The 15,120-nt window shown below is 61.6% G+C and overlaps 1 protein-coding gene across 1 annotated transcript in view; it reads left to right on the top strand.

Annotated features, from left to right (window-relative positions):
- The window catches only part of SPEG (striated muscle enriched protein kinase), a gene marked incomplete at its 3' end in the record, with an annotated part of 90,789 nt that overhangs the window by 52,939 nt on the left and 22,730 nt on the right, over positions 1-15,120 (top strand). The window contains exons 19-24 of the mRNA XM_078847977.1: positions 6,433-6,556; positions 8,463-8,635; positions 9,172-9,284; positions 10,606-10,774; positions 11,948-12,038; positions 13,302-13,502. Of these exons, the coding sequence (XP_078704103.1) occupies positions 6,433-6,556; positions 8,463-8,635; positions 9,172-9,284; positions 10,606-10,774; positions 11,948-12,038; positions 13,302-13,502 (871 nt within the window). The remainder of the gene's footprint in view (positions 1-6,432; positions 6,557-8,462; positions 8,636-9,171; positions 9,285-10,605; positions 10,775-11,947; positions 12,039-13,301; positions 13,503-15,120) is intronic.

Below are 15,120 nucleotides of genomic sequence, written 5' to 3'. Positions count from 1 at the left end.
AGGTGGGGGCGGAGAAAGGCAAAATCATAGAATCACACAATATCAGGGTTGGAAGAGACCTCAGAAGTTCATCTAGTTCAACCCCCTGCTCAAAGCAGGACCAACCCCAACTAAATCATCCCAGCCAGGGCTTTGTCCAACCGGGCCTTTAAAAAGCTCAAAGGATGGAGATCCCACCACCTCCCTAGGTAACGCATTCCAGTGCTTCACCACCCTCCTAGTGAAAAAGTATTTTCCTAAAATCCAACCTAAACCTCCCCCACAGCAACTTGAGACCATTACTCCTTGTCCTGTCCTCTTCCACCACTGAGAACAGTCTAGCTCCATCCTCTTTGGATCCACCTTTCAGGTAGTTGAAAGCAGCTATCAAATTCCCCCTCATTCTTCTCTTCTGTAGACTAAACAATCCCAGTTCCCTCAGCCTCTCCTCATAAGTCATGTGTTCCAGTCCCCTAATCATTTTCGTTGCCCTCCGCTGGACTCTCTCCAGTTTGTCCACATCCTTTCTGTAGTGGGGGCCCTAAAACTGGACGCAGTACTCCAGATGAGGCCTCACCAGTGCCGAATAGAGGGGAATGATCGCTTTCCTTGATCTGTTGGCAACGCTCCTACTTATACAGCCCAAAATGCCGTTAGCCTTCTTGGCAACAAGGGCACACTGTTGACTCATAGCCAGCTTCTCATCCACTGTCACCCCTAGGTCCTTTTCTGCAGAACTGCCGCTTAGCTCCTCGGTCCCCAGCCTGTCGCGGTGCCTGGGATTCTTCCATCCTAAGTGCAGGACTCTGCACTTGTCCTTGTGGAACCTCATCAGATTTCTTTTGACCCATGTAATGATGCTGGTTCTGGCAGGACCCAACTGAGAGTGCCAGTTCAGGACCAATTGCTTAAAACAGGGCAGTCACAGCCCAAGGCTGGGGTTTTCCCACCTCTAAGGCAAACCAAACTAGCCAGACAGAGAAGACTTTGGTTTTACCCCACTGGCTAACCACAAGTCACACAAGCAATTCCCTTAGATACTCCAGTTTCCCAGTATCCCCACCAGGGCCACTCGTTATGCGGACAGATGGTTATGAAAACCAATACCCCAGTAAAAGAACAAAGCTTCTCTCGATCCAAAAGAACCAAGCCCCAGACCCAGGTCAATATACAAATCAGATCTTACCCACAAACCATGCTGTTGCCAATCCTTTAGAATCTAAAATCTAAAGGTTTATTGGCTAATGTAGTGCCAATCTTTAAAAAAGGGAAGAAGGAGGATCCTGGGAACTACAGGCCAGTCAGCCTCACTTCAGTCCCTGGAAAAATCATGGAGCAGGTCCTCAAGGAATCAATCCTGAAGCACTTACATGAGAGGAAAGTGATCAGGAACAGTCAGCATGGATTCACCAAGGGAAGGTCATGCCTGACGAATCTAATCGCCTTCTATGATGAATCATAGAATCATAGAATATCAGGGTTGGAAGGGACCCCAGAAGGTCATCTAGTCCAACCCCCTGCTCGAAGCAGGACCAATTCCCAGTTAAATCATCCCAGCCATGAGATTACTGGTTCTGTGGATGAAGGGAAAGCAGTGGATGTATTGTTTCTTGACTTTAGCAAAGCTTTTGACACGGTCTCCCATAGTATTCTTGTCAGCAAGTTAAAGAAGTATGGGCTGGATGAATGCACTACAAGGTGGGTAGAAAGCTGGCTAGATTGTCGGGCTCAACGGGTAGTGATCAATGGCTCCATGTCTAGTTGGCAGCTGGTGTCAAGTGGAGTGCCCCAGGGGTCGGTCCTGGGGCCGGTTTTGTTCAATATCTTCATAAATGATCTGGAGGATGGTGTGGATTGCACCCTCAGCAAGTAGCAGATGACACTAAACTGGGAGGAGAGGTAGATACGCTGGAGGGCAGGGATAGGATACAGAGGGACCTAGACAAATTGGAGGATTGGGCCAAAAGAAATCTGATGAGGTTCAATAAGGATAAGTGCAGGGTCCTGCACTTAGGACGGAAGAATCCAATGCACAGCTACAGACTAGGGACCGAATGGCTCGGCAGCAGTTCTGCAGAAAAGGACCTAGGGGTTACAGTGGATGAGAAGCTGGATATGAGTCAGCAGTGTGCCCTTGTTGCCAAGAAGGCCAATGGCATTTTGGGATGTATAAGTAGGGGCATAGCGAGCAGATAGAGGGACGTGATCGTCCCCCTCTATTCGACATTGGTGAGGCCTCATCTGGAGTACTGTGTCCAGTTTTGGGCCCCACACTTCAAGAAGGATGTGGATAAATTGGAGAGAGTCCAGCGAAGGGCAACAAAAATGATTAGGGGTCTGGAACACATGACTTATGAGGAGAGGCTGAGGGAACTGGGATTGTTTAGCCTGCAGAAGAGAAGAATGAGGGGGGATTTGATAGCTGCTTTCAACTACCTGAGAGGTGGTTCCAGACAGGATGGTTCTAGACTATTCTCAGTAGTAGAAGAGGACAGAACGAGGAGTAATGGTCTCAAGTTGCAGTGGGGGAGGTTTAGGTTGGATATTAGGAAAAACTTTTTCACTAGGAGGGTGGTGAAACACTGGAATGCGTTGCCTAGGGAGGTGGTAGAATCTCCTTCCTTAGAAGTTTTTAAGGTCAGGCTTGACAAAGCCCTGGCTGGGATGATTTAATTGGGGATTGGTCCTGCTTTTGAGCAGGGGGTTGGACTAGATGACCTCCTGAGGTCCCTTCCAACCCTGATATTCTATGATTCTATTCATAAAAGGAAAAAGATACAGACGAGAGCTAGAATTGGTTCAATGGAATCAATGACATACAGTAATTGACAAAGTTCTTGGTTCAGGCTTGTAGCAGGGATGGAATAAACGGCAGGTTCAAATCAAGTCTCTGGAGAACATCCCCAGCTGGGATGGGTCCTTCAGACCTTGGTTCAGAGCTTCTGTTTGTAACAAAGTTCCTCCAGACGTAAAAAGCAGGACTGAAGACAAGATGGAGGAGCTGCAGCAGCTTTGTATAGTCTCTTGCCATGTGGTCTTTCTTTCTTTGTCCCAAGGACAAGCTGCCCATCCCACGGCCTGGAAACACCTCAGAGTCTGTCCCTAGGCAGGTCCCTGCACACCTGGCTGAGTCCCCAGGCGTGTCTGCCTTCTCTCAATGGGTCAGTTGTGTCGCTGATGGTCCCTAATGGGCCATCCAGCAGGCTAGGCAGAGCTGACCCCAACTTGTCTGGGGTGTCCCCCAGAAGCAGAGCACAAGTTTGAAATACAGACAGTACAGAGCCAATATTCATAACTTCAACTACAAAAGTGATACTCGCACATAGACGGCATAATCCTAACCAGCAAACCATCACCTCGTCTGAGACAGCTCATTTGACCCCCTTTATATAAGATTTGGTGCCACTACAGGACCTTGGTTGCAACAATGATCTATATGGTCCCAGATTATGTCAGTAACGTCACAGCCCAATCCTCCAATTTGTGTAGGTCACTCTATATCCTATCCCTACCCTCCAGTCTATCTACCTCTCCCCCCAGCTTAGTGTCATCTGCAAACTTGCTGAGGGTGCAATCCACACCATCCTCCAGATCATTAATGAAGATGTTGATCAAAACTGGCCCCAGGACCGACCCTGCTTGATACTGGCTGCCAACTAGATATCGAGCCGTTGATCACTACCCGTTGAACCCGACAATCTAGCCAGCTTCCTATCCACCTTATAGTCCATTCATTCAATCCATACTTTTTTAATTTGCTGGCAAGAATACTGTGGGAGACCGTATCAGAAACTTTCTAAAGTCAAGGAACAACACGTCCACTGCTTTCCCCTCATCCACAGAGCCAGTTATCGCGTCATAGAAGGCAATTAGATTAGTCAGGCATGACTTGCCCTTGATGAATCCATGCTGCCTTTTCCTGTTCATTTCCCTCTCCTCTAAGTGTTTCAGAATTGATTCCTTGAGGACCTGCTCCATGATTCTTCCAGGGACTGAGGAGAGGCTGACTGGCCTGTAGTTCCCAGGATCCTCCTCCTTCCCTTTTTTAAAGATGGGCACTACATTAGCCTTTTTCCAGTCGTCCGGGACTTCCCCGATCGCCATGAGTTTTCAAAGATAATGGCCAATGGCTCTTCAATTACATCAGCCATGTCCCTCAGCACCCTCGGATGCAGAGCATCTGGCCCCATGGACTTGTGCACGTCCAGCTTTTCTAAATAGTCCTGGACCTGTTCTTTCTCCACAGAGGGCTGCTCACCTCCTCTCCATGCTGTGCTGCCCAGTGCAGCAGTCTGGGAGCTGACCTTGTCTGTGAAGACTGAGGCAAAAAAAGCATTGAGTATCTCAGCTTTTTCCAAATCCTCTGTCACTAGGTTGCCTCCCCCATCCAGCAAGGGGCCCACACTGTCCCTGACCTTCTTCTTGTTGCTAACATACCTGTAGAAACCCTTCTTGTTACTCTTAACATCCCTTGCTAGCTGCAACTTCAATTGTGCTTTGGCCTTCCTGATTTCACTCCTGCAATCTTGAGCAATATTTGTATACAGTTCCCTAGTCATCTGTCCAAGTTTCCACTTCTTGCAAGCTTCCTTTTTGAGTTTAAACTCACCAAAGATTTCACTGTTAAGCCAAGCTGGTCGCCTGCCATATTAGCTATTCTTTCTGCACATCGGGATGGTTTGTTCCTGCGCCCTCAATAAGGCTTCTTTAAAATACAGCCAGCTCTCCTGGACTCCTTTCCCCCTCATATTAGCCTCCCAGGGGATCCTGCCCATCATTTCCCTGAGGGAGTCACAGTCTGCTTTTCTGAAGTCCAGGGTCCGTATTCTGCTGCTCTCCTTCCTTCCTTGTGTCAGGATCCTGAACTCGACCATCTCATGGTCACTGCTGCCCAGGTTGCCACCCACTTCTACGTCCCCTACCAAGTCTTCCCTGTTTGTGACCAGCGGGTCAAGTTGGTTCCTCCGGCACTTACACCTTGAAGTTGTCCCCAACGCTCTCCAAAAACTTCCTGGATTGCCACTGCCCCTTATTTTACACCCTCAGGGCCTGGAGGTCACAGCCCAGGCGTGTCCCGATGAGCTTTGCCGAGTCGCAGGGTTGAGCATGCTTGCGCAACTGTCATGGAGTGTGAATCCCTGATTCCAGCTCCCCTGCCGAGACTCTCAAACTTACCGTCTATTCCAGCAAAATCCCAGAGCTTCCCACACACAAACACTAGGCACGGGGGTCTAGGGGTCCTGTTTCCGACCGGAACACCTGGTCCTGGCAGCTCCGGTCAGCGGTGCTGACTGAGCCGTTAAAAGCCCGCTCCCAACCAGGCAGGCAGGCTCCCAGCCTGGCTCCGTGCAACTACTGGGAAGCTGCCAGCATCTCCCTCTGGCTCCTAGGCGGAGGGGTGGCCAAGGGGCTCCGTGCATTGCCCCAGTGCCAGCTCAGCTGCTCCCATTGGTCAGGAACCATGGCCAATGGGAGCTGAGGGGGCGGTCCTGCAGGCGCAGCGACCCCGAACCCCTCCCATGCCCCAACCCCCTGCCCCAGCCTGGAGCCCCATCCTACACCCCAAACCCAAGCCCCATCCCAGAGCCCGCCCCCCAGCCGGAGTCCTCACCCCCTTCCCAACCCCCTGCCTCAGCCTAGAGCCCTCTCCTGCACCCCAAACCTCTCATCTCCGGCCCCACCCCAAAGCCCCCAGCCAGAGCCCTCACCACCCCACCCTCCAACCCCCTGCCCCATCCCGGATTCCCCCCCCGCACCCTGAACCCCTCATTTCTGGCCCCACCCCCGCAGCCCCAGCCCAGAGCCTGTGGCCCCTCCCACACCCCAATCCCCTGCCCCATCCTGGAGCCCTCTCCTGCACCCCAAACCCCTCCTTTTCAGCCCCATCTCAGAGCCCGTACCTACAGCCGGAGCCTTCACCGCCCCCCAAGCCCCTGCCCCAGTCCAGTGAAAATGAGTGAGTGAGGGTGGGGGAGAGCGAGTGACGGAGGGAGGGGGATGGCGTGAGTGGGGGGCGGTGGCCTCGGGAAAGGGGCGGGGCAGGGGGCGGGGCAAGAGTGCTTGGTTTTCTGCAAATAGAAAGTTGGCAACCCTAGGTACACGTATTTGGACAGGATGATGGGTTACAGGAGCTCATGGCCTTTCCTATGGTATCTGACATGGCCAGCTGTGCAGAACTGATCACCATTACACGACAGTGGTGAATATGGAGGTTCCGGGGTGCTGCTTCGAGGTACAGGGGCCACAGGGGGGCACCTGGCACAATGGCCGGTCCCATCTCCAGCGGGCAGGGCTGCCGGGGAACCAGGCGGAGGGACATGTCCCCAGGGGTGAGGAAGCCCCCTAGCTAGGGCTGTGGTGGGGAGCAGGCCCCTGCCGGGTCGGTTTCTTTCTGGGCAGAGGGGCAGAGAAGGGGGCTCAGGTTGCCGGGGTCACTGGGGGCTGTGTTGGCAGGACCATACCTGGAGGAGGCCCCCATCATCCTGGACAAGCCAGACGTGGTGTACGCAGTGGAGGACCAGCCAGCCTCCGTCACCATTACCCTGAACCACGTGGAGGCCACGGTCACCTGGAAGAGGTGGGATGCAGCTTCGCCAGCCCCAGGGTTTGGGAGCCAGGACGTCCATGGGGGGGACTGGGACCTCTGTCAGCCAGCACCCTGCGGGGCTCCCTGTGGCCCTGCCCTGCGGGGGAGCCTCTTGGAGCATCTCCAATTCCCCCGGCACCCCCTGAACCATTGCTGAGTGGTATACACAGCTGGGGGGAGCTCCTGGCGACTCCAGCCGGCCTCTCCCAGCAGGGGGCGCTGTGGGGGGCGGGGCGCTGGCTGTGGGGGGAGCTCCTGGCGACTCCAGCCGGCCTCTCCCAGCAGGGGGTGCCGTGGGGGGGCAGGGCAGTGGCTGTGAGGGGAGCTGGTGACTCCAGCCAGCCTCTCCCAGCAGGGGGCGCTGTGGGGGGCGGGGCGCTGGCTGTGGGGGGAGCTCCCGGCAACTCCAGCCCGGCCTCTCCCAGCAGGGGGCGCTGTGGGGGGCGGGGTGCTGGCTGTGGGGGGAGTTGGTGGCTCCAGCCGGCCTCTCCCAGCAGGGGGCGCTGTGGGGGGCAGGGCGCTGGCTGTGGGGGGAGCTCCTGGCGACTCCAGCCGGCCTCTCCCAGCAGGGGGCGCTGTGGGGAGCAGGGCAGTGGCTGTGGGGGGAGCTGGCGACTCCAGCCGGCCTCTCCCAGCAGGGGGCGTCGTGGGGGGCAGGGCAGTGGCTGTGAGGGGAGCTGGTGGCTCCAGCCGGCCTCTCCCAGCAGGGGGCGCTGTGGGGGGCAGGGCAGTGGCTGTGGGGGGAGCTGGTGGCTCCAGCCGGCCTCTCCCAGCAGGGGGCGCTGTGGGGGGCAGGGCGCTGGCTGTGGGGGGAGCTCCTGGTGACTCCAGCCGGCCTCTCCCAGCAGGGGGCGCCGTGGGGGGCAGGGCAGTGGCTGTGAGGGGAGCTGGTGGCTCCAGCCGGCCTCTCCCAGCAGGGGGCGCTGTGGGGGGCAGGGCAGTCGCTGTGGGGGGAGCTCCTGGTGGCTCCAGCCGACCTCTCCCAGCAGGGGGCGCTGTGGGGGGCAGGGCAGTGGCTGTGGGGGGAGCTCCTGGTGACTCCAGCCGGCCTCTCCCAGCAGGGGGCGCCGTGGGGGGCAGGGCAGTGGCTGTGAGGGGAGCTGGCGGCTCCAGCCGGCCTCTCCCAGCAGGGGGCGCTGTGGGGGGCAGGGCAGTGGCTGTGAGGGGAGCTGGCGGCTCCAGCCGGCCTCTCCCAGCAGGGGGCGCTGTGGGGGGCAGGGCAGTGGCTGTGAGGGGAGCTGGCGGCTCCAGCCAGCCTCTCCCAGCAGGGGGCGCTGTGGGGGGCAGGGCAGTGGCTGTGAGGGGAGCTCCTGGTGACTCCAGCCGGCCTCTCCCAGCAGGGGGCGCCGTGGGGGGCAGGGCAGTGGCTGTGAGGGGAGCTGGTGGCTCCAGCCGGCCTCTCCCAGCAGGGGGCGCTGTGGGGGGCAGGGCAGTCGCTGTGGGGGGAGCTCCTGGTGGCTCCAGCCGACCTCTCCCAGCAGGGGGCGCTGTGGGGGGCAGGGCAGTGGCTGTGGGGGGAGCTCCTGGTGACTCCAGCCGGCCTCTCCCAGCAGGGGGCGCTGTGGGGGGCAGGGCAGTGGCTGTGAGGGGAGCTGGTGGCTCCAGCCGGCCTCTCCCAGCAGGGGGCGTCGTGGGGGGCAGGGCAGTGGCTGTGAGGGGAGCTGGTGGCTCCAGCCGGCCTCTCCCAGCAGGGGGCGCTGTGGGGGGCGGGGCGCGGGCTGTGGGGGGAGCTGGTGGCTCCAGCCGGCCTCTCCCAGCAGGGGGCGTCGTGGGGGGCAGGGCAGTGGCTGTGAGGGGAGCTGGTGGCTCCAGCCGGCCTCTCCCAGCAGGGGGCGCTGTGGGGGGCGGGGCGCGGGCTGTGCGGCACTCCCATGACGGGGTGTCCTTGCCCCGGCAGGGGCGGGTTGGTGCTGGAGGAGCGGGCTGGCGAGTGGGAGATGAGCATGGCTGACGACGACCAGCACTGCCTGCGGCTCTGCCAGGTGCACCGCGGGGACGCTGGGGAGCTCACCTGCGAGGTGAGCAACAGGCATGGCAGGGACAGCTGCTCCATCAGCCTGCAGCTGGCAGGTACGTGGGGGTCCTTCTCCCGGCCGGGGGCGGAGCCTGGGCAGGGGCCAGTGACACACCCCAGCCGGGGGCGGAGCCTGGGCACTGCAGGCCACACCCCTCCCAGCCAGGGGCGGAGCCTGGGCAGGGGCCAGTGACACACCCCAGCCGGGGGCGGAGCCTGGGCACTGCAGGCCACACCCCTCCCAGCCAGGGGCGGAGCCTGGGCAGGGGCCAGTGACACACCCCAGCTGGGGGCGGAGCCTGGGCACCTGCGGGCCACACCCCTCCCAGCCAGGGGCGGAGCCTGGGCAGGGGCCAGTGACACACCCCAGCCAGGGGCGGAGCCTGGGCACCTGCGGGCCACACCCCTCCCAGCCAGGGGCGGAGCCTGGGCAGGGGCCAGTGACACACCCCAGCCGGGGGCGGAGCCTGGGCACCTGCGGGCCACACCCCTCCCAGCCGGGGGGCGGAGCCTGGGCATCTGTAGGGCGGGGCGAGGAGGCAGCCACCTGCTCCTGCCTGCGCTCAGGGGTGGAACGTCTCTCGGTCCCCAGAGCCGCCGCGCTTCGAGTCCATCATGGAGGACCTGGAGGTCGGGGAGGGCGAGACGCCGCGCTTCGCCGTGGTGGTGGAGGGCAAGCCGCTGCCCGACATCATGTGGTACAAGGTGAGCCCTGGGCCTCCCGGGGGCGGAGGGAGGCAGGGACGCCCGTCAATGGAGGGACCTACCAGTGCCCCGATTCCGGCCCGCAGCCCCTGCTCTCCCAGCCCTGGGCTCCCCAGCTCTGCTGCTGCCCCGCAGTCCCGATTTGCAGCCCCTGCTACCCTCCCCCAGCTCGGCTGGTGCCCCTCGGTCCCATCTCGCAGCCCCCTGCTCTCCCAGCCCTGGGCTCCCCAGCTCTGCTGCTGCCCCGCAGTCCCGATTTGCAGCCCCTGCTACCCCCCCCAGCTCGGCTGGTGCCCCTCGGTCCCATCTCGCAGCCCCTGCTCTCCCAGCCCTGGGCTCCCCAGCTCTGCTGCTGCCCCGCAGTCCCGATTTGCAGCCCCTGCTACCCCCCCCCAGCTCGGCTGGTGCCCCTCGGTCCCATCTCGCAGCCCCCTGCTCTCCCAGCCCTGGGCTCCCCAGCTCTGCTGCTGCCCCGCAGTCCCGATTTGCAGCCCCTGCTACCCCCCCCCAGCTCGGCTGGTGCCCCTCGGTCCCATCTCGCAGCCCCCTGCTCTCCCAGCCCTGGGCTCCCCAGCTCTGCTGCTGCCCCGCAGTCCCGATTTGCAGCCCCTGCTACCCTCCCCCAGCTCGGCTGGTGCCCCTCGGTCCCATCTCGCAGCCCCCTGCTCTCCCAGCCCTGGGCTCCCCAGCTCTGCTGCTGCCCCGCAGTCCCGATTTGCAGCCCCTGCTACCCCCCCCAGCTCGGCTGGTGCCCCTCGGTCCCATCTCGCAGCCCCCTGCTCTCCCAGCCTTGGGCTACCCAGCTCTGCTGCTGCCCCGCAGTCCCGATTTGCAGCCCCTGCTACCCTCCCCCAGCTCGGCTGGTGCCCCTCGGTCCCATCTCGCAGCCCCCTGCTCTCCCAGCCTTGGGCTCCCCAGCTCTGCTGCTGCCCCGCAGTCCCGATTTGCAGCCCCTGCTACCCCCCCCCAGCTCGGCTGGTGCCCCTCGGTCCCATCTCGCAGCCCCCTGCTCTCCCAGCCTTGGGCTCCCCAGCTCTGCTGCTGCCCCGCAATCCCGATTTGCAGCCCCTGCTACCCCCCCCAGCTCGGCTGGTGCCCCTCGGTCCCATCTCGCAGCCCCCTGCTCTCCCAGCCCTGCCCCCGCAGAGGAACGGGGTGCGGGCCACCCAGGGTTCTCCAGGCGGAAGGTGAGTCCCAGGTGCTCCGGGAGGGGGGTGGATCCCGGCTGCCACGCCGCGGGGTGGCGTCCCTGGCCTTGGGCCAATGGCTGCGCGGGCCCCTGGCTGTGCTGGGGGGTGGCTGACGCCTGCACCCCCCCCAGGACGAGGCGCTGCTGGCCGAGAGCAGCCGGCTGACCTTCGTCTACGACGACAGCGAGTGCTCCCTGGTGCTGCTGGGCGCCACGGCCCGCGACAGTGGCGTCTACACCTGTGCCGCCCGCAACCTGGCCGGGGAGCTGTCCTGCAAGGCCGAGCTGGTGGTGTGCGCAGGTAGGGTGCTGCCAGGCCCCCCAGCCCCTCGGCCCTGGGGCACCGTGCCAGGCCTGGGGAGAGGGGAGCAGCCCGGAGGCCTTGGCGAGGGGCTCGTTGCAATGCCAGCCTGAGCCGGGGGCTGCATCCCTCTGTCCACATGCCCATCACCTCGGCGTCTAGGGACCATTGTGGAACATTCGGTTGTCTCCAGTGGGGGGAGGGTAGCGGCGAGGGCTTTTCCATGGCCGTTCCTCTCCCCCACCCCCCCCGGCAGCCTGCCCCCCTCGGTGCCGTGGACGTTCCCACCCTCACCGGCACCTGCCTTCCCTCGGTGCCATGGCTGTTCCCACAGTCATGGACTCCCAAGTCGTGCCCACTCTTGGCCCTGTGCGGTCCCTGGGGGGAACCCCCTTCAGTGTGACAGCCCTTCTCGGGGGGCCACTCTCTCAGGGGTCCAGCCCCTCCACCTGTCTGAGCCTTCGCACGCCTGTCTCTGCCGTGGGCCCCTCAGGGGTCCCCTCGCTCTGGACCCCCGGGGCCTCCACCCCCAGAGGGAGCAATGTACCCCCCGCCCTGATCTCTAGACTGGAGCAACTTTCAGCCAGTGTAACACAGGAGGGTTTATTGAGCGTTGAACCCAGCACAGGAAACTCTCCGGCCTCAGGCCTGGCCTCTCCCAGCCCAGCACATTTAGGTCTGTCCTGCCTCCAGGGGGGCTCTGCCCACCCCCTCCCTCCAGCCCCGAGCCCCCCTGCTTCCCAGCTGGGCCTCTGAGATCCCTGCCCTCCCCCCAATTGTCTTCTCTCCAGGTAAACAGGATCGTAAACAGCGTCGCCTGGGCCGCCTCTCCCCGTTTCTGTCCTTTGGCCCCTCTGGCTGGACCCATCTGGTCCGGTCACCGGGGTCCCCTCTTTCCACAGCCCATTGTCCTCCCGCTGGCCAGACCCGGCTGGACCTCCCGGTCCCCAGTCGCTGGGGTCTCCATTCTCCAGGCCATTGGCCGGGGTCCCAAGTTCCCTCGCCGGTCCTGTGTCCCGACAAACTCCCTCTCCCATCCCCCCGTTAAACCCGTAACACCCAGGGAAACTGAGGCCCACCCCCTCTGCATGCAAACCATAGGAACTGCCCCCCCGCCGCAGGTGCCATGGCCGTCCCCCTCCCTCCTCATGCCGTGGCTGTCCTTCGTTCCAGCCCAGCCGGAGGCAGCGGCCGCGGTGGCGGAGGAGGGGCACGCGGCCCGGCGGCTGACGGACGACTACGAGGTGCACGAGGAGATCGGGAGGTGAGGCGGGAGGGAGGCGGGTGCCTCTGGCGAGGGGCCGTCCCCAGGTGGTCACACAGCAGGGCATTGACCTCCGTTGGCCTGGCACCCGGGCTCGGCTCTGAGTCCCTGCTCCCAGGCACTAGGGCTGGATCTCCCGCCGGGACAGGACGGGGCAGGGCCAGTAACACACGGGAACCGTGGGGCCAGCCAGACATTCAGAGCCATGGGGCTGGGCTGGCTGGTACCATGCGGAGAGTTCTCTGAGAACATCTCCTGCGTTCCCCCCAGCCCTGCCCTAGCCAGGCTCCCCCAGGGTGTCCCAGCTCCGTGTGCGGCAGCCGCCAAGCAAGCGAACAGCCTGTTCGGGCCGGGAGGGAAGGGAGAGAAAAGACACAAAATACTGTGATGCTGCTGTTAAATCCACAGTCCGCCCGCCCCGAGATGCTGCGGGCAGATCTGGTCACCTCGTCTCCAAAAGATACGTTAGAATTGGAAACGGTGCAGAGAAGGGCAACAAAGATAATTACGAGTCTGGAACGGCTCCCATCTGAGGAGAGATTAAAGAGACTGGGGCTGTTCAGCTTGGAGCGGAGAGGAGGAAGGGGGTGGGGATAGGACAGAGGTCTATACAGTGATGCCAGGTGTGGAGAGAGTCAATAAGGACGTGTTATTTACTCTTCCCAATACAAGAGCTAGGGGTCACCCAATGAAATTAAGAGGCAGCAGGTTTAAAACAAACAAAAGGAAGTTCTTCTTCACACAATCCACAGTCAACCTGTGGAACTCCCTGCCAGAGGATGTTGTGAGGGCCAAGATGATAGCAGATTTCTAAAAAGCATTAGCTAAATTCACGAAGGCTTAGTCCATCAATGGCTCTTAGCCAAGGTGGTCACAGGCCCATGCTGTGGGAGTCCCTAAAGCTCTCAGTGCCAGAATCCAGGAATGGGCGACAGGCTGGATCACATGATAATCGCCCTGTCCTGTTCATTCCCCTGGGGCACCTGGCCCCGGCTGTGGTCAGAGGCAGGACACGGGGCCGGACGGACCGTTGGGCTGACCCAGGGTAGCCGCTCTTAGCTTCTTTACCCGCTGCTGTGAGCGAAGGCCGGAGCTCTCCCTGCCAATGCTCAGCCGCCCTCCCAGCCCTGCCCGAGCCAGGCTTCCCCAGGGTGTCCCAGCCTCCTCCCCCCTTGATGTGTCCCCCAGGGTCCTGTCCTCCTGCCAGCCCCCCGCTGAGCCTGGCCCACCCTCCTGCTGGCTGCAGCTCTCCCTGTGTTGCAGGGGGGCCTTCTCCTATGTGCGGAGGGTGACGGAGAAGGGCAGCGGGCTGGACTACGCAGCCAAGTTCATCCCCTGCCGGGCCAAGGCCAAGCAGTCGGCGCGCAGGGAGCTGCAGATCCTGTCCCAGCTGGACCACGAGCGCCTCGTCTACTTCCATGACTCCTTCGAGAAGAAGAACGCTGTGGTCATTGTCATGGAGCTGTATCTGCCAGGGACAGCCCCATGGCCTGCCCTGGGTCCCCGCCAGGCGCCGCAGGGCACTGTTCTGTGGAATCTCACAGCACTGCAGACCCACATGGTGGAGTCTGAGAGGGCATTGATGGGGCACAGCCGTGGGGGGGGGCGTGGTTCATGTCACTGGGGTCTAGGCAGGGAGCAGCTGGGGCGGGGAGCTCACAGGGCGGGTCCCTGTCATGGACTCGTAGGTCGTGCCCACCCTTGGCCCCGTGCGGTCCCTGGGGGGAACCCCCTTCAGTGCGACAGCCGTTCTCCCGGGGGTCCTCTCTCTTGGGGGTCCAGCCCCTCCACCTCCTGGAGCCGCACCTCTCTGAGCCTTAGCACGCCTGTCCCTGCCGTGGACCCCCTCAGAGATTCCCCTCGTTCTGGGCCCACGGGGCCTCCACTCCAAGAGGGAATAATGCCCCCCCCACCCCCCTGACCCTGATCTCTAGACTGGAGTGACTCTCAGCCAGCGTAAAACAGGAGGTTTATTGAGTGTCTGAACCCAGCACAGGAAACCCCCTCCTTCCAGCCCAGAGCGACACCCCCCCCCCCGCTTCCCAGCTGGGCAGCTGAGATCCCCGGCCCCAAGCCCTCCTGCATCCATTGTCTTCCCTCCAGGTAAACAGGGTCGCCTGGGCCCCCTCTCCCCGCTTCTGTCCTCTGGCCCCTCTGGCTGGATCCAGCTGGTCCGGTCACCGGGGTCCTCTCTCCGCAGTCCATTGTCCTCCCGCTGGCCCTGCTCGGTCCAGACCGCATTGTCCAGCTTCCCCTTTCTGCAAAGCTTGGTGAGGGGAGCTGCCAGGGAGCTAAAGTGGGGCACAAACCTCTGGTAGTGCCCCGCCATCCCAGTGAAAGCCTGGACCTGCTTCTTAGTCTGGGGAGCGGCCAGTCCTCGATTGCCTCCACTTTGGCCGGCTCTGGCTTCAGATGGCCACCTCCCACCTTGTGGCCCAGGTACGACACCTCTGCCATCCCCAGCTTGCACTTCTTGGCTCTTATGGTCAGGCCGGCGTCTTGGAGAAGACCCAGCCCCCTCTTCACCTGGGACACATGGTCCTCCCAGGTCTGGCTAAAGACACAGATCTCATCAATGACGCCAGAGCAAAGCCCTCCACCCCCCTGAGCAACTGACCCACCAGGCGCTGGAAGGTGGCTGGTGCCCCTTGAGGCCGAAAGGCAGGACCAGGAACTACTGGGGGGGTGAAGGCAGACTTCGCCCTGCCTCCAGGTCCAAAGGCACCTTCCAGTAGCCTTTGGTAAGATGCATGGTAGTGAGGAACCGGGCGCCCCCCAACTTGTCTAGGATCTCATCAGTCCTAGGCATGGGGTAGGCATCGGACATGGTGATGGCATTGAGCTTCCGATGGTCCACACAGAACTGGACCGACCCGTCCTTTTTGGGGACCAGCACCCTGGGCGAGGCCCAGGGGCTTGTGGGTGGCTGGACCACCCCTAAAGCCAGCATGTCCCTGACCTCTTTCTCCAGGTCCTGGGCTGTTTTTCCAGTGACCCTGAATGGGGAGCACCTGGTGGGAGAGTCGGCTCCCGTCTCCACCCGGTGAACAGCCAGGTTAGTGAGCCCAGGCCGGCTGGAGAA

Source organism: Lepidochelys kempii, chromosome 11 (assembly GCF_965140285.1).
Source record: "Lepidochelys kempii isolate rLepKem1 chromosome 11, rLepKem1.hap1, whole genome shotgun sequence".
Lineage (NCBI taxonomy): Eukaryota > Metazoa > Chordata > Testudines > Cheloniidae > Lepidochelys > Lepidochelys kempii.
Note: the sequence above shows the minus strand (reverse complement) of the source record. Positions and strands in the feature narration are given on the sequence as shown.